This window comes from Calliopsis andreniformis, unplaced genomic scaffold (genome assembly GCF_051401765.1).
Source record: "Calliopsis andreniformis isolate RMS-2024a unplaced genomic scaffold, iyCalAndr_principal scaffold0022, whole genome shotgun sequence".
Taxonomy (NCBI): domain Eukaryota; kingdom Metazoa; phylum Arthropoda; class Insecta; order Hymenoptera; family Andrenidae; genus Calliopsis; species Calliopsis andreniformis.
The window spans coordinates 223,637-240,914 of NW_027480432.1; the positions used below are offsets into that span (position 1 = coordinate 223,637).

At 33.9% G+C, this 17,278-nt stretch overlaps 3 protein-coding genes across 8 annotated transcripts; 2 read left to right on the forward strand and 1 right to left on the reverse strand.

Moving 5' to 3' along the window:
* Pfk (ATP-dependent 6-phosphofructokinase) lies at window positions 1–8,423 on the forward strand. 5 transcript variants are annotated; one of them, XM_076390662.1, is made up of 17 exons: window positions 1–906; window positions 2,546–2,666; window positions 2,748–2,899; window positions 2,968–3,157; window positions 3,231–3,441; window positions 3,663–3,771; window positions 5,153–5,341; window positions 5,422–5,612; window positions 5,684–5,759; window positions 6,017–6,043; window positions 6,158–6,178; window positions 6,414–6,515; window positions 6,587–6,793; window positions 6,879–7,031; window positions 7,116–7,440; window positions 7,535–7,757; window positions 7,874–8,423. In XM_076390662.1, the coding sequence occupies exons 2-17, from the start codon at window positions 2,573–2,575 to the stop codon at window positions 8,016–8,018; spliced, it is 2,415 nt and encodes an 804-aa protein (XP_076246777.1). In that variant the 5' UTR covers window positions 1–906; window positions 2,546–2,572; the 3' UTR covers window positions 8,019–8,423. The 5 variants fall into 5 exon arrangements, with proteins under 5 accessions (XP_076246777.1, XP_076246778.1, XP_076246779.1 ...); XM_076390663.1 differs by lacking the exon at window positions 3,663–3,771 and adding an exon at window positions 4,588–4,696; XM_076390664.1 differs by lacking the exon at window positions 6,158–6,178.
* A 3,068-nt stretch (window positions 8,424–11,491) lies between these two features.
* On the forward strand, window positions 11,492–13,545 carry Tram (translocating chain-associated membrane protein 1). The gene is made up of 7 exons (XM_076390673.1): window positions 11,492–11,752; window positions 12,008–12,184; window positions 12,260–12,375; window positions 12,464–12,676; window positions 12,756–12,865; window positions 12,944–13,231; window positions 13,314–13,545. The coding sequence occupies exons 1-7, from the start codon at window positions 11,621–11,623 to the stop codon at window positions 13,409–13,411; spliced, it is 1,134 nt and encodes a 377-aa protein (XP_076246788.1). The 5' UTR covers window positions 11,492–11,620; the 3' UTR covers window positions 13,412–13,545.
* Window positions 13,546–13,968: 423 nt separating this feature from the next.
* On the reverse strand, window positions 13,969–17,154 carry Arp8 (Actin-related protein 8). Of its 2 annotated transcripts, XM_076390669.1 has the most exons (8): window positions 16,769–17,154; window positions 16,523–16,690; window positions 15,968–16,459; window positions 15,539–15,883; window positions 15,321–15,467; window positions 15,032–15,251; window positions 14,835–14,963; window positions 13,969–14,767 (listed from the first exon to the last, which is right to left on the reverse strand). In XM_076390669.1, exons 1-8 carry the CDS (start codon window positions 16,796–16,798, stop codon window positions 14,595–14,597), a joined length of 1,704 nt encoding a protein of 567 aa, XP_076246784.1. In that variant the 5' UTR covers window positions 16,799–17,154; the 3' UTR covers window positions 13,969–14,594. The 2 variants fall into 2 exon arrangements, with proteins under 2 accessions (XP_076246784.1, XP_076246786.1); XM_076390671.1 differs by lacking the exon at window positions 16,769–17,154 and having other exon boundaries at window positions 15,968–16,462; window positions 16,523–16,655.
* Between the last annotated feature and the right edge of the window lie 124 nt (window positions 17,155–17,278).

Sequence of the window (17,278 nt, forward strand, 5' to 3'; positions counted from 1 at the left end):
ACCTTCGACAAGAGTAACGTACTTCTTGGTTTGATTTTCTCTTTTGCAACTCTCTTGCTCGTCAACGTGTGTACTCAAATTGCTATACCCGTGAAATCGAACGAGCTACGAGACGAACGACACGTATTTGCCACAATTCAATCATCATTCTTCTGATAGTTGCGCAAAGTGATCAACGAAGCCAGCACAGTAAATAAGATTAAACCTACTCATCTCTGACATTGATCCGTATTATTATATATATATATTTTAGCGATGGTAATTATTTTCGATAATTGTTAATATCGTTGTTTGAATTTTTTAAAAGAAACGTTGTTGTGTTCATTCCTTGATGAGAACAACAGCAATCGCCAAGGAAAGCAAATCGGATAGCATCAAAAAAATATTCTTATCCTTATCTGCATAACAAATAAAGTTGTGTATATTTTCAAGAGAAAAATTAGATTGTAATTTTTGCAAGTTTCGTTTGGCACTTTACAGACAGTATTTGACCAAGTTTTCTTCGCGAATGCGTGTATGTGTTCGAATGAAATGTTTGAAAAAAATACTTGGGTAGGTAAGATTTAAAATAGTTTCAGAAGAAATCAGCGGGAACGATAGAGCCTGACGATTGGTCAATGGTGAATGTCATGTCGTGTGTCACTAACACCATCTACGGTCGTTTCCTAAATTTAATTGTACGAAGAGTGGGGTAGAAGAGAAGCACCAATACCGCTAGTGGGGGCTTCGACAGAAGCACACATAAAGGTCACCTTCAGTGTTAGTCAAGCACGAGAGGTGGAAGCGGTGCTGAGTGCTTGATCGAGGTCTGACTAGAAACTAAACTTCTTTGCTGAGTTTAAGGGGAAAAAAAAGGATCGTCGCTCACCTTCTAATTTTCGCTCGCTCCGGAAGTATTTTTATTTGGTGAGTTAATCGAAAGTTTATCCGTTTTAAATACTATCCACAACGATGGATCATCTGTTAAGCAACTTACTGTCAGTGACAATGTGACGTTACTTTGTATACACGTTACGATGGATAGTCGTTTTCGACCATAGTCTGTACAGTCGATTTAAGCAATCTTGATGACCCACCCGATACTGTAGCTTCACTTTTATCAAATAAATTGCTACTTTGTTGTGCGCAAAAGTTTTAGAACATGCATAACGTTGTCTGCTGCTGCGTTGCCAGAACAATGTGATATTCTAATGATCTATAAATGTGTATCGTTGTCGTTCTAATGTTTTGATGCACGACACTTTGAGGCTGTGCCAGATACCATCGATTCTTTGTGCATACAGTATTTATTTTAATATACGAAGGACTGTCCGTGGAACTTCTGTGTTGCAATGCCCTTTGAAGGAACGCATATACGATGTAATTGATACTTTTTGCTCTATTTACGACGTTTAATAAATGTGTCAGTTCTTATTGACAGCATAAGTAGGCGCTATCACGTTACAAATTTCATCGTTACCGAATGATTATTACTATTACTATTTATCGCGTAAGATTACATTATTGGAATCGAAACCATGTATTCGCATTACATTTTTAAGTTATACCAAAAACTTGTATCATATTTCGAACGGTAAACGCTTACCTTCTGGTTGTAACACCAGTAACTGTATTCTAAATACGTATGTACATATGTTTGTGTGGAACGTACAATATTCAGTATTTACAGTATTTAGCAGTTGTGTTGCCTGTCAGTTACATGAATCTATTATTGCTACATTCATGCTATTGTAAAATATTTCTTCACTGACAGTAGTTCTCTTTGATATCTTTTGTTTCAACCATATTTTACTTACTTTATAATATATTACCTTCAGCTTTCTAGTCAATTTTGTTGCATATTTTAACCCAGAAGAAATGTCCATAAGACACAATGATAGATTGTGTAGTTGTACAAGCAAGGATAGCTTAGAAAATGAAAAGTCTACCGCTTCTTTCTTAACCCCAACACAAAGTAATCTTTTCAACTACAAAACTTTTATGATGGTTAATAGAGGCATTAAGAAGTGAGATAAAGATTTGATTAGGTAAAGAAGAAGTAAAATTTGATTCAGTACAAAATGTAACTGCTAGAGCAGAAAATAAATTGACATTACGCCAAATGCAATCCATTATTGATAAGAAAAAAAAAGCTTATGTGCAAAACTTGAACCTGTCTACAATATTTCCACAAGTGAGATGTAGATACAGCAAATGTGTAATTTATTATATTTAACTTATCGATAAAAAATTTTATCAGATGTTTTTGCAAGATTTTGTTGGCCCATCATTGAATACTTCTATAAATTTTTGTTACGGTACTAACGTAAATGCGTATTTTATTGTTGACAAAGCTGATGTGGATTATTTTCAATGGCAACAAACAAAACAGGCAAATGAGTTTGTATTCACCAATATGGATAAAATATTCTTGAAGTAAATTAAAGTTATGTAGAAGAAAATTGGAAGAAAAAGAGAAAGAGAAAAGGAATACATTGCTTAAATACAGAAATAAATAAAGCTATCTGTTAATATAACAATATATTTATAAAGATTCATATTTCAGGAGAGTAGCTGGTTCTGTAATCCAAAGATGGCGGAAGATCTAGCAGCACAAAGGTTCATAAAACCTGGTAGCCATAAAGGTAAAGGTCTTGCTGTATTTACCAGTGGAGGTGATTCTCAAGGTAAATGAATATAAATTGTTTGAATAGAATAAGTATTATATAAATTGATTCATCATACTTTTATTGTCTTTTGTTTATTAGGAATGAATGCAGCAGTTCGTGCAGTTGTTAGGATGGGTATTTATTTAGGGTGCAAGGTTTTTTTCATTAAAGAAGGGTATCAGGGTATGGTGGATGGTGGAAGCAATATTGTAGAAGCAACTTGGTCTTCTGTGTCTTGTATAATTCATAGGGTATGTATCATGTAATTATACATTTTATTTGACTGTTGTCAATAATAATAACAATGCATATATTTTAGGGTGGCACAGTAATAGGTTCTGCTCGGTGCAAAGAATTCAGGGAACACGCTGGTCGTAGAAAAGCGGCTAAAAATTTAGTAACTCGCGGGATAACTAATTTAGTTGTAATTGGTGGTGATGGATCTCTTACCGGTGCAAATCTCTTTAAAGAGGAATGGCCTGATTTGTTAAAAGAGTTAGCTGAGGCAGGTAGGCGAAGAAATACTTACATATTCGTTGTATGTGAAGTAAAATACATTTCACTATATCTTTTGTTTCTTAGGAGAAATAACTAAAGAACAAGCAGATAAATATCAACACTTGCATATCGTTGGTATGGTGGGTTCTATTGACAATGATTTTTGCGGAACTGACATGACCATTGGTACTGACTCTGCATTGCATCGTATTATCGAAAGTATCGATGCGATTGTCAGTACTGCATATTCTCATCAAAGAACATTTATTATGGAAGTTATGGGTCGCCATTGTGGGTGAGTTGATCATTTTACGTTACTAATAATTTTTTAAAAGAAAATATTTTGTTTTAATAGTAAATTGTCAAAATTGTAATTACGTTTCGAAAGGATTGAATATTTCAGCAATAAGAAAAAAAAAGAGAAAATGTATAGTTGAATGAAGTGGTAGATTCTGATAAAGTAAACAACATTTCGATCTATAGTATTATTTAAAAGACTGGTAAACTTTTGGATAGGTATCTGGCAATTGTGGGTGCTTTAGCTGCGGAGGCAGATTATGTTTTCTGCCCGGAATCGCCACCTCCCGTTGACTGGCCTGATAAACTATGTAAAAAGTTGGAGCAGGCATGTTGTTTAGGAATCTTCCAAATTTCTTGTCATATATTGTTGCCTTTCACTAACAGAATTTAACAAATCCAATAATTTTTCTTTTTTTCTGTACTTCCGATCGTTTACTCATGTTTTTAGTACCAAGAAGTGTTACTTCGCGTTATACTTACTCCTTTTTCCAATTACATGTAGAATCAAATAATTGAAAAAAATATTAAGTGATTGATACACGAAAATAAGCAAGTTTTAACAAGCTAATTTAGTGTAGCAAAGATAATCGAACGAGAGCCTTTCAGGTATTTGACGATAGCCTCAAGTTTATCTTCAGAAGCATGTTATTCCTTTATACCTGAAGAACCACCGAGAGGTGATTGGATCGAAGAGCTTTGCGAAGCTGTGCAACAGGCACGTTCTTGATCGATTACATTTCTATTCGAACGTACTTATATTTATGATCAAATATGTTTGATTGGCCAGAAGTTATTGCGTTCCATTAAATATATTTATTTTCTACTTCGAAAGTATGTCTGCTCCTTTCTGAAAGTAGTTAGATTATGCAAATGAATAACCTTGTGCTAGTTACTGATCAGATAAATTGCAATCTTCTGTGTAAGAATTACACTTCTATTTATTGAAATAATCCTAGTCTAATTTCCAAGTTTAGACTTTCAAGGATTTCATACTCCTTAACAAAAGAATTGATTAGTAATTTTACTTTTAACTATTTCTGTATTCTTCATCTATCCCTCAAAAAGTGAAAGTCATTGATTCTTTACCATTTTTTATGTCAGTTAATATTTTTAGCTAGTTTTTTATAACATGCAATTACAGTTACCTGGCTCTAGTGGCAGCCATATGTTGCGAAGCTGATTTTGTGTTCATCCCAGAATGGCCACCTGAACAGGATTGGCCAAACAAGCTGTGCAAAAAATTGTTACAGGTTCGCACATTACTTTTTTTTTATAATTTTTTATACGGTTAAATTAAATAAGTGAGCAAAGTAAGCAAAGAATTTTCCTCGGTTTTTCATATTTTTTATTTATATAAGAACAAAAAGAAACGATATGCTTCGTTTAGTTTCAGTCTGTCTCTGTGATGAGCTTATGATGTGTTAAATACGTATAAGGCATGCTTTCCTTTTTCATTCCGTACATTATTTAGTTATGCACGCTATTTATCTACATTTAAATTTAACTAACAATAACGGGTTTTTACTTGAAAATAATATTTATGTCGATATTAAGTAAGTTGCTTAATTTATTAATTAAACATTTGAATCTCTGTTTTTTTTTTAGCCCAAGCTGATTGACTGAGTTTTATATTTTCAGTTATCAGTTACGATTTATCCTGTTAACCTCTATGTAATAATGTTAAGACCGAAATATTTATTTTTTAGGAAAGACTTACCGGACAACGACTGAATATTATTATCGTAGCGGAAGGTGCAGTCGATAGAAACGGTGAACCAATTACTGCCGAGAAAGTTCATAAAGTTGTCGTCGATAAGTTGCAACAGGATACTAGAATCACTGTTCTCGGTCATGTTCAAAGAGGTGGTAATCCGTCAGCTTTTGATAGAGTTCTGGTAGGCGTCTTCCATACACGTGTATTGCGTGATTAATGTAAGTTGAAAATTAGTGTCGGTAACCTAATGATAACATATAGGGTTGCCGAATGGGTGCGGAAGCTGTGATGGCATTAATGGAAGCAACGCCGGACACTGAGGCATGCGTGGTTACACTGGATGGAAATCAAGCTGTGAGATTACCACTTATGGAATGTGTTCGTCGTACTAAAGCAGTAGCCCAAGCTATGGCCGATAAGAATTGGGAGCTTGCTGTTCAGCTTCGTGGAAAGTAAGTCGAAATGTGCGCCTTTTCTGCCTCTCAATATTTGTTATGTTCAACGTTGTTTTAAATATTTTTAGAGGATTTGCTCGTAATCTGGAAACATACAAGATGTTGACTCGTCTGAAAGCACCCGTAGATCATGATCCGAATAAGGTGAGTTTTTTTATACACATATAAGCATACACAAACGCATAGATGAATCTCTGCTAAAGTTAGTACGAATTTAATGTCTTCTGTCGAACTTTCTACAAATCGTTGCAGTATGAAATTTCGAAAGATGTTATTAATTATATAATATACGATGAAAATTGAAAGCTGTCGTCGGCAGAAGACTTTATATTCGAAAAGTTTCAAGTTATATAAAGGTGTAGAATTACCTTTATTACATGTATTATTTAATACTGCTTCAGGAAAGTAATGGACCCACACTAACAAAGGTAAATCTGTTAAGGAAGAACTATAAGTGTATATCCTTCTTGCTGAAATACGAATATTCTGATGCTTTGTAACACAATCTTTCTAACATTTCTCATCTTTTCCTTCTAAACTAGCAATTCACTTTATGTGGACAAGTGAGTTAACCGAGTCTTGAATCATGAATTTAATACTATTATGTTTTCATGTAGTTGTTTGATCTGTAATAGATGTTTCGTTAGATGCTAGATGAACGGAAACACGTATAAGCATCGTGCAATATTTAATATCGAACATTACATGAAATTATAGAATTTATTCGTTTTTTATGTGCACGCTGCATGGATTGAACGTGAATCCCTGTGACGGTGATAACATAACATTTTGTTGCAGGATCATTATACGCTAGCTGTAATGCATATAGGATCACCTTCTTGCGGTATGAATGCTGCCGTGCGTTCCTTCGTTAGAAATTGTATCTATCGCGGTGATAAGGTATTGTCCACTAGTTAACATTTTTTATTTGGCTTTTATGATAGTATGAATCTAAGAGTGTATATTTTCAGGTTTATGGTATATGCGATGGAGTCTTGGGGCTTATGGCTGGAAAGTTCAAGCTAATGGATTGGCCTTCCGTTACCGGTTGGGTTGCACAGGGCGGGGCTTATTTAGGAACAAAACGTGCTCCACCGAAAGAAGACCAATTGCCACAAATTGCTCAAAAACTTAAGGAGTATGGAATTCAAGCTCTGCTTATCATAGGAGGATTTGAGGTGATCATCAACGAAAACGTTTCATAACGTAGCGATTGCTGAAACAACAACTCGACTAGAAAGAATTTTTCTTTAATTTTTCAAGGGATATCAAACAGGGCTTACTTTCTATAAAGCTAGGGATAAATTTGAAGAATTCCGAATTCCTATAGCTATGATTCCTGCAACCATCAGCAATAATGTTCCAGGGACCGAGTTTTCACTAGGCTGTGACACTGCGCTTAATGAAATTACAGAGGTAACATGAGGTCACCTTTTTCTTGGTATTACTTGTTCAATTGTAGAAGGTTTTCTAATCGATATAAGTTTATCTTATTTGTAGATATGCGATCGAATCCGTCAGTCAGCTCAGGGTACAAAACGTCGGGTATTCATAATTGAAACTATGGGTGGATATTGCGGATATTTGGCAACTGTTGCGGGTTTAGCTGGTGGAGCTGACGCAGCGTATATTTTCGAAGAAAAATTCAATATCAAAGATTTGAATCAAGACGTGATTGCAATGGCTGCAAAGATGTCCGAAGGCGTACAAAGAGGTCTCATTTTGAGAAACGAGAATGCTAATTCTAATTATAATACGGATTTTATGCAGAGACTTTTCAGCGAGGAAGGAAAGGGTCTGTTTAGCTGTCGAATGAACATTATTGGTATGTATTTCATTATTAACATGCTTGCTACGCCATGTATACGTTTCTATAACTTTGCAAACTATGCTTCAACAAACCGTACAATTTCGTTTAGGTCATATGCAACAAGGTGGTTCACCAACACCATTCGACCGTAACTTAGGCACAAAAATGGGTTCTAAAGCAGTCGAATGGTTTACTGAGCAATTAAAGAAACATACGAATGCCGAGGGTAAGACTACAACCATGAATGTCGATACCGCAGTTATGATCGGTATTGTACGAAGACAGTATAGATTTACGCCGTTTACAGAGCTTATTGAAGTTACTGATTTCGAGTAAGTAGAGAATTTCGATAAAGAACTTGTTCTTTCTGATGGATTTAGTCCATTGAAATTTGAAAGTTATGTATTTTTTTACATCTAAATATTTGTTTCGAATTTCATTCTCTTAGGCATCGCATTCCGACGTATCAGTGGTGGATAAAATTGCGACCGTTACTTAAAGTTTTAGCAAAACACGAGTCCACTTACGAAGAAGAGGGACTTTATATAACCGTTGAAGAAATGGATCTTGAGAATGATCCGCCTCTTGTTTAAGATACAAATTACACGTCGTGACACATGGTATAAGGTAATGTTCCGTAAAATATACATCGTTAATCATGGAATGTAGACTTCATTGAAGAGTATTACAGTATTGTATGGCATTATAATAACAACAACAACAACAATAATAATAATAGTAATAATAATAATAACAATAATAATAATAATCATATTATTTATGAAACGATCGATCAAATTTTAGACGTACAATTGTAGGATATGATGGTTTGCGAGATTTAATATAACTTAAGTTCTTTATCGATTGCTTCGAAATCGTAATGTATACGTGCACGATCTTATCTATGCGTTTAATATTTAATAGCAAGCCAACCGTTAAACATTTTAAATTAAATTTAAATGTGAACAGTTTAAATAAACGGCAGATTATTGCACATACATATTATTGGTATGGTTAAGAATTACAGATTGTTGTTTTGTTTTCAATTCGTGTCGATTCATGTTTATATATTTTGAACACGATTTAAATACATTTCTCAGGTGAGAAATAGGTACAAAGAGAGTACCTGAAGCTTGAAGGTAAGCTATACATATGTACCTTGCTAATGTACGAAACTAAAACGAGTTTGTAGGAAATTTAAATGGCATGTTTATTTTTCAAACGATCAAAAATGTTATTGTTATAGCGGTGAACGTTGAACATTTATTACTATTAACAAGTACATACTATGTATATATCGTTTAAAGAAAAGAACGAACGAAGGTATAAAAACAAAACGTGATTTACGATAGTCGAAGAGTACATACATATATGATGATGAAGGAATATTAAAGAAAACTAAAAGTAACAAGACGACGGTGATGGTGAATATGTACGATCATTTTTCTTTTCCGAAGCGGTATTCGAATTTGGTAATTTCCAGTTCCACCAACCACTTGCCTAACGAATGTTCTTTAGCTTAGCATACATGCTGTTTCATTTCTTATGCTCGCTCACGTAACTTATCAACAACAGTTCAGATCATGATATGAAATTTGAAAAGCTAATGACATTCTCGATACTCGATTTCTTTTACACAACTTTGGCAAGAATTGGTTAAGGGTAATATTATGTGGTTTACGCGCTTTCATATTATCTATCATACACAAACTTTCAGTTGGCAGTATAAAGTACATTACAACATTCATGGAACTCTACTACGCGAATAAATGTACTAAGCTATATTTGTGGTCTAAGGTATAAAATTAAAACATAATGTGGCATTTTTCTTTGATGAAAACTTATCCTTTGATTTAGCTTTACCGATAGCTGTGGAAAGCTATGTGAAGAATATACTTGTCTACCTCAAAACATAATTTGCAACAACAGACGACAGTTAGGTACAAGTGAAGCGGACCTAAGTCGTACTAGTTGCGTGTAACGTTAACAAATTTTGCTAAGATTTAAGGCTTGTGATCACAAGAATATATTTAGATTTAATTCGTGTCATTATTGTATTCGTGTATTTTTCATGTCGGGTATGCCTATTTGTCTCGTCGAGTATCATACAGATACTGAACTCGCAATTGTTTCCTCAAACATGTCAAGTAGATTTATATTCCTGTTTAGAAACAGTTATTGACGTTTTATCAATTTATTCGTGTATATGTAAAATCTCCTAGTGACGCCGACATCAGATATATATATACATATAATGTTAATGAACATTTCAAAAAGACACTTTCTGATAAGTGATAAATAACACACACCCACGTTTCATTTCAATCATAAAAACTACCTTTTAATCTACAATACTTATTGCCTTGGCTCTTGAAACTTGACAATTTTATGATAATCTAAAAATCTGTTGTAATATGTGTAGGCATTGCACACAAGACGTGTAACAGTCTACTTACCTTTGAATCTCTAAAGAACGTTAACGACAAATACACATGTATGTATATTTGAAACAAGATTGTACAAATAATTTCTTTAAAGCCGTTATTAAGAATCCGAATCGTGTTTAGAATAGTATAAAGACAATAGATGTTGATAAACGCGAAAGTGGAGCTATTCTGTATAGTAATTCGTAATAATCAAGCAGACAATTGTTACATTATGATGAAATGTTTAAACATGCGTGAGAATACTCGCGAAAGGCCTACCTACTAAACGTTAACTAAATGGAATTTTTCTGTTTGGTCCAAATTATACGACGAATAGGTGTTGAATTGCACTTGAAAAAAAATGAATCAATCGACGTGGAAACGCATAATATATTGTTAGATCGTAGAACGTAAGTTTCCTCTCGAAAACTTGAAAAAATGATAGGCAGTAACATGATGTGCAAATGAAACTAATGCTGTCATGCGTCATGTTTTCACGGATGAAATAAATGTGGATAAATTTGAATATGCCATTGTTGATCGTGCTGATAGATATGCAATTATGTACAAATACATACATAATAGTTAATAATATCATACTGGTAGTAAGTAATACGATTTACTGATAATAACGTAACAAAGATAAAATATGGGAAAAGCATATTATTTTTGCGATTGAAGATCATATATTTTCGACTCATTGTTGATCAATGAATTTACAGTTTATCTGTGGCATAATACATACTGTATATAAGCTATTTTGTTCCCACATTGAATTGTTAAATATGTATTTTCGCTTTATCTGTGCATATCACTTCAACTGTATTTGTTTGTTGCTAGTTCAAGTTACACAAGTTACCTGTGGTAATTGTTTATATATACAATTTTAGAAAAGAATGAAATGCGGTTCTATAAGTATGTATAAGTATATCTTGACCACTGAGAATGTACCTAATATTATCAATAAAATATATCTTACAAATATTCAGCGTAGTTTTGCACAGACATCGATATTATTTTGATTTGAAATTCATTCAAAATGATTTTCTAGTATGTATGCCTACAATCTATGTATCTGCATACATACAAATACAATATAGTTAATCTGAGTAGTCTCCTGTGGTATGTGGCATAGAATTTCAATGTTTATCCACTATTTTGTCATTTCCGCCGCACTTGGAGACAACGGAATATCCGTAAAATAATATTTACAGCATTTCACTGCTAAAGACAAATAAAGTAATGTTAAGGGAAACAATGATTATTTTTTATTTAATTAGTCATGAGAACGTAAATAATCGAGGAACATTAAAACGTTGAAAATAGTTTTGATCGCGTTTTGATATTCTGACTTACGTGGTGCCAACAAGTAAAGACAAAAAACGCCACAGTGTTCGATGTGGCTAAATACAACTAAATAAATAGTTGCGTGTGTATGTGTTACACGCCATACCAGCAGTGGCAGCGGCTGCAGTTGCAGCACTTGCACCAGTTGCTATTTAGTGTTGCGTCGCGTGCTCGCTACCTCTATCTATATTGTATAGTTGTATATACTACACCATTGTACATATACGTATGCGGTTTATCCGTGTTGTGTAACTGCGGGCTTACTTAGAGTTAGCTTACAAGTTTTGTCGCTGACCGCTGATAGTCGCTTGAGAGTGCTTGAGAGCAACAGACAGCAGTTGCCTGTAGATTCTTCGTAATACTTATTTTTAAGAAAAGAACGAGGATTTTATAAGGAAGAAAACTGTCGTTCACTTTCAGAAATGGTCGCGATAAAAGGTCGCAAAAATTCAAACAAAAATCCTCCTATATTCAGTCATGAGTTTATCATTCAAAATCATGGAGATATTGTTTCTTTCGTAGCTATGATTTTTATGATTGGTCTAATGGTACAGGTCAGTAATCGGCTTCGGTGTGAAAATACTTTTCGATACAATATAGTTGTTTATTGCGGTTTCTCTCATTTATTTTCATTCAATCTGGTCAAGCGAATAAGCATAAACTAGTGAACTTTGTGTTGTCAGCAACCATAGGACTGACCATATGTTGCTTATCATACTTCGTTTATTCCCATATGTATCTAAATATTTTGATACAAAATGATTGGAATACAAATTGAAACAGTGCTTTACCGCTTTTTTATATTTTAGGCAACATCATCATGGGCATACACATTTATTGCTATTCATCACAGTCTAACTTCTGATACGGAAGATCTAGCTGTCCCAATGAAATATACCACTGGTTGGAAAGATGGTTGTGCTGTATTTTTTTATTTCTTGATAACAATTGTAATGCATGCTGTATTTCAGGAACATATCTTTGATGTAAGTTTCTATCAATGAGAAATTCCTTTCTTTACTCCATCTGGAATAACAAATGTGTTTTACATGATTTTTCAGAAAGTTTCAAAACGTCTTCATCTCAGTAAGATAAAACTTTCTAAATTTAACGAATGCAGCCAACTTATTTTATTCTATACTTTATCCTTACTCTGGGGTATAGACATTATTATTAGGTAAGAAAGCTAATCACACAAGCAATGTCGCAGTAATGTTGCTACGTAACCTAACATCCAAATATTCTGTCAAATTCTATCCTTTCAGGGAAAACTTATTATTAAATATATCATCATTGTGGAAAGAATACCCTGTACCATTAGCCTTTTCCTCAAAATTGTTTTTCATTGGTCAGTTGGCTTATTGGTTACATTGTTATCCAGAGTTATACTTCCAAAGGATAAAGAAAGAAGATATTCCACCACGTGTATTCCAAGCATCTATTGGATTGCTGTTTACTTTTGCAGCTTATATTTTTAAGTATGATACCAATATTATTTCATTATTATTATTGTAATTCAATTTACTTTATTCATTTAATTTGATTTATTTCCTGTAGTTTCCAACAAGTAGGAATCTTGCTATTAGTTTTACACTATATAGGAGATACTATGCTTCATGGAGCCAGAATTGTACATTTTGTTAGTAAAAACGAAAACCTGACTAAAAGTAGGTACTCTCTATTCGCATGCTCGTTTTTATATAAAGATCAATTAGAAATAATAATATCTGATTGCTTTGTTACAGTGTTATTTCTTGTTGCAAATTCAGTTTACGTTTTTGCACGAATTGCAACGTTCGGTATTGCAATTTTAGTATTTCTATATGGTCTAAGCCAAGTTGAAAGTGAATTTGATTATGCTACTGGGAACTTTAATGTACCAGCCATACGGTTTTCGGCTTTCAGTATTATTGTTCTCTTTCAAGCCTACCTTTCCTATATGTTTGTTAAAAAACAAATTAAGCGTGCTCGTGATAATGCGGTCCCTGTACAGGCAGCCTTAAAGTCAAAGCAAAAATCAAAAAAGAAGGAAGGTAAGAGAATCCGATTAAGTTCTTTTCCTATAACTATGTGTTTACGATAGTAACTTTCAATGCATGAATCGTATTTTTTCAGGAAGGAAATCTGCCGCGTTCGAAGACGATGACTTACCGGAAGTAGATCAGGCTACTAAAAAGAAATTTAGATCTCGTTCTTCTGTAAAAGAAAAATAGATATTATTTAAATATGAAATTTATATAAGGCTGATCGAATATTTGATTTCATTCATTTTTATACATATATAGATATACAGATTCGTATGTGCATTATATAAAAGATTTCTAATAAATCTTCTCTATCTATATCACTCCTGAAATTAACAATTCACGTGGCGGGTATATAAATTTATCCAAAGTTAGCATTTATAGCAATTTCTACTACTTTAACATCATTCAGAAATTAAGATTTTCGGACACCTTTTTAACACAAAATTGTTCGTTATTTCATTTTTCTCGCAATCCAATGATGTAGAATCATTTCAGATCCTCTACATATTATTATGCAATGATAAAAGTCCATGGAAATTGTTTCTTTATCGCAGAAAACAGCATTTGAAGAATTATTGGTGGCACCGGCCCCTAATGATACGGCCCTTAAGAAAAGTTGCGAGTTACAGCTTCGACATCTAGCGGCGATCCACGAACTAACATTTTTCAAGAAGGATCGTATCATCGGCTGCCGGGGCCTCTGTACCTAAAATTTGTTACATGAATTAAAAACCATTAACAAACGATATTCTTATGGAAAATGGTTCGGAATACTTTCTTAAACTACAAATTGCATTAAATAATTGAATTCGAGCAGTTAATAATAGAAAAAATTAATAATAAAGGTAAAGGAAGTAGTATTTCATTATTTTTGATACATTCACTGCTCGAATTGAATCATTTAATTCAGTTTGTAGTTCGGAACACTGTAGCGAACTATTTTCCATAATAATATTATTTGTTATTAGCTTTTTAATGGTTTTCAAAATTTTAGTCAAAGTGGCCCCGGCACCCGATCATACGATCCTTGTTAAAATGTTAGTTCATAGATCGCCGCTAGATGTCGAAGCTGTCGCTTGCAACTTTTCTTAAGGGCCGTATCATTAGGAGCCAGTGCCTCCAAGAATTGTTCAACTGCTGCTTTTTACGATAAATAAACAATTTCCATAGACTTTTAACGTTTTATAATGGCGTGTAAATGTTTTACCATGAACCGTGAAAATATAAGTTTAATAGCATTTTAAAATAAATGTTTTATTTTGTACAGTCGTATGTAAGGGAATTTGCATTGTAACGTTTGTGCAAATGTGTAAAAAATTAGCGATCCTTATTTTGAAATGTTTAAAATATTAGTTGGTTCTTAGAAATTTCACCACATAAAAGGTGCTCTTTCTCTCAATACTCTGACACCGATACGCTCCCATTCTTGTCGACCAATCCATAATTCTTGAGCAGACTCTAAACAGCTCAAAATTGCAGCACCCTTCCATGCTGTCATACCAGGATCCATTTCCTTAGGCTGTGTTATGATATCAAGTTGTTCTGCGATACATGAAATGCAAAAATTTATGTAATATTTCTCAATAAATTGTTTTCCAAATAAACATACCAGCTCTATACATGTAAGGTATCTGAAGAGAAATCCGATTGTGCAACCACATTCCTATACCTTGGAATTTCATGCCCGAGCCCACGACAAGTACGCAACTGTACATTTTTCGTTTCAGATCTTCTGTAGCTATAAATTATGAATATAATAAATGTTAATCATTCACGTTTCTCTATCGCGAGTAATTAAATACATACGGCAACGATCGATGCTTTGTAATACGGCATGATCGAGACCTAACAGCTGTTGGGGGCCTACTACGAAATCACGTGGAGCATCTAAATCGCGATTAGACAAAGTGATTGGAGCCGAGTCTACAGCATCAACAACCACTTCCTCTTCTCCTCCCGCTGTAGGGACAGTTGTCTCTTCTTGCATTTCAGACGTTTGCTCTAAATTTTCTTTTATACCCCTCCTCTGAAACAATCAAATCTAATGTTGGTGGTAGAATTGTAAAGAAATACACATATTTCTTCGTTTACTCACACTTGTTTCCCTTAAGTAATTTTCATCGTGCGGATCTTCTGGGTCTCCCATAGATCTTTTCTGTATATGTACACTATGAGTTCCAGTTACTTTAAATAATTCTGGTTGAAACAAGCTCAAAGGTGCAACGAGACACTCATCGCCGACCTACGAAGATTATTTATTTATTTTGAAAACCCAATGACTTTAAAATAATATACCTGAAGGTAGATCTATACCTGAAGAGTGTATTTCTCTGTTTGTTGTTTCGGTTTTCTAACTACAAATGTCTTCTCTTGAGAACCGCACACATTTAGATCAACGTGACAGAAGTCTTTTTTGAGTTGATTTAAAAGTAAAGCATCCAATTTGTTACAAGGATCGCAAGTTTTATAGGGAAAAGCGCATTTCTGAAGCAGCCAAAAGAACGTTTGCGTAATATCACCTCCGCCATAATCCATACGCACTCTCGTGTTCCTATGAGAAATTCCATCCTCTACACAAGACACAGATGTTTTTTGGTCTCCAACATCAACCACGCAAGCATATCCTAATCCCGCGCCAAATGTAGCTGCTACATGATCCTCCAAAAGAAAAGACAGAACTGACTTTCTTGTAATTTTACAGTCGTATCACATGTACAGTAGTAAATATTCATATGTATTTACTTGCAAAAGAAAACATGCTCCAAATCCAATTTCGCAAAGCATTAAAGTAGTTAATTCTTTTAAGTACTGTCTGTTATAAATATCTGGTATTATCAGAACAGCTCTATAGTGTTTCAAGTCTCTTAAAGGAATATCCATTTTCTCTGTAAGGACATATTCCCAAATTGTTTTCAAATCAGCCATAACAGCTCTTAAACTGCCACCAGGTCCTGAGTGTACATTAAGTTCTCCTCTCCTGTATGGAAAGTGGACATTAAAATTATCATCTGGGTTTAAAGACAATATATCATCTCCAACTACTACATCTTTATCTGTTTTGATCCATTCCACGCTGCATGGAGAGGATATTTCTGGATTTGATCTACGATTAAAGGCAGCTATTTGCTGTGGTGGTGTAGCATATCTCCTTCTTCCATCTGATTGGAGACAAGATTGTAAAGTATGGGATACTTGAAGACGTGATTCTTCCATTGCTTGTGTCAACTCTTTTGTCTACTAAAAAAATATCAAGATAAGACATCTTTCTATGAATATAGAACATCGCAAGAGACATACTCGTGGGACAGCTGATGGCAACAAACTATCTTTGTAATCTAATCCTCCAGGTAAACGTCTTCTAGCCACTCCATTTAATATAGTACAAGGGTTTAAATCAGATGCTCTACCCATTCTAAGATACATGGAGCCAGGATGTATTATAACAATTGTCTGTGCTTGGATTTGCTGAAATCAATAGCAGAATTATTAGAATTATTTCGAATAGTTCTATAGATGCATTGTTATAATCTAGAAGAATATTACCTCTGCACATGACTCTTGGAAAACTGGCATGTCTATTGTTAATCTGTTATATTATCTTCTGCACTGTTTTATGAATGCAAAGGTTATGCGTCCGTTTCGGTAATCAAATATCGATTTATGAATGAAATTTTCGTTTGTCAATTATAATTTTGACTATCCTAAAAGAATATGTATAGTTTTGTTATACGCTATAAAAAACATTTATTTTTATCTGTTTGACAACAAGCCGTGTGTATTTTAAAGTCTGAACTTTTTATTTAATCGTGTAGCACATTTGAAAAATTAGAATGTGAGAAACTATACAAGGTGTTCTATAATTTACTGTTAAACTTTGTCCCATTGTTTTGGGACACCGTGTATATATGCACTTTTATTTGAAACGTGACTTGAAGTTTGAGGACACGGTATGTATGTACATACATATACACATACATACATACATGCATACGCACGGAAACGGAACAATACTGTATAATGTGAAATATAAGATTAATAGTGTGACGAAGAGAC

Bases quoted from the DNA above. Each gene is read 5' to 3' on its own strand.
- Pfk (XM_076390662.1), top strand. From the start codon at position 2,573: ATGGCGGAAGATCTAGCAGCACAAAGGTTCATAAAACCTGGTAGCCAT. The intron at 2,667-2,747 runs GTAAATGAATAT...TTTGTTTATTAG, and splicing joins CAGTGGAGGTGATTCTCAAG to GAATGAATGCAGCAGTTCGT. The intron at 7,032-7,115 runs GTAACATGAGGT...TCTTATTTGTAG, and splicing joins CGCTTAATGAAATTACAGAG to ATATGCGATCGAATCCGTCA.
- Tram (XM_076390673.1), top strand. From the start codon at position 11,621: ATGGTCGCGATAAAAGGTCGCAAAAATTCAAACAAAAATCCTCCTATA. The intron at 12,376-12,463 runs GTAAGAAAGCTA...CTATCCTTTCAG, and splicing joins GGTATAGACATTATTATTAG to GGAAAACTTATTATTAAATA. The intron at 12,677-12,755 runs GTATGATACCAA...TATTTCCTGTAG, and splicing joins TTTGCAGCTTATATTTTTAA to TTTCCAACAAGTAGGAATCT.
- Arp8 (XM_076390669.1), bottom strand. From the start codon at position 16,798: ATGCCAGTTTTCCAAGAGTCATGTGCAGAG. The intron at 15,884-15,967 runs GTAAATACATAT...TTTCTTTTGGAG, and splicing joins GAGCATGTTTTCTTTTGCAA to GATCATGTAGCAGCTACATT. The intron at 15,252-15,320 runs GTGAGTAAACGA...TGATTGTTTCAG, and splicing joins ATTACTTAAGGGAAACAAGT to AGGAGGGGTATAAAAGAAAA.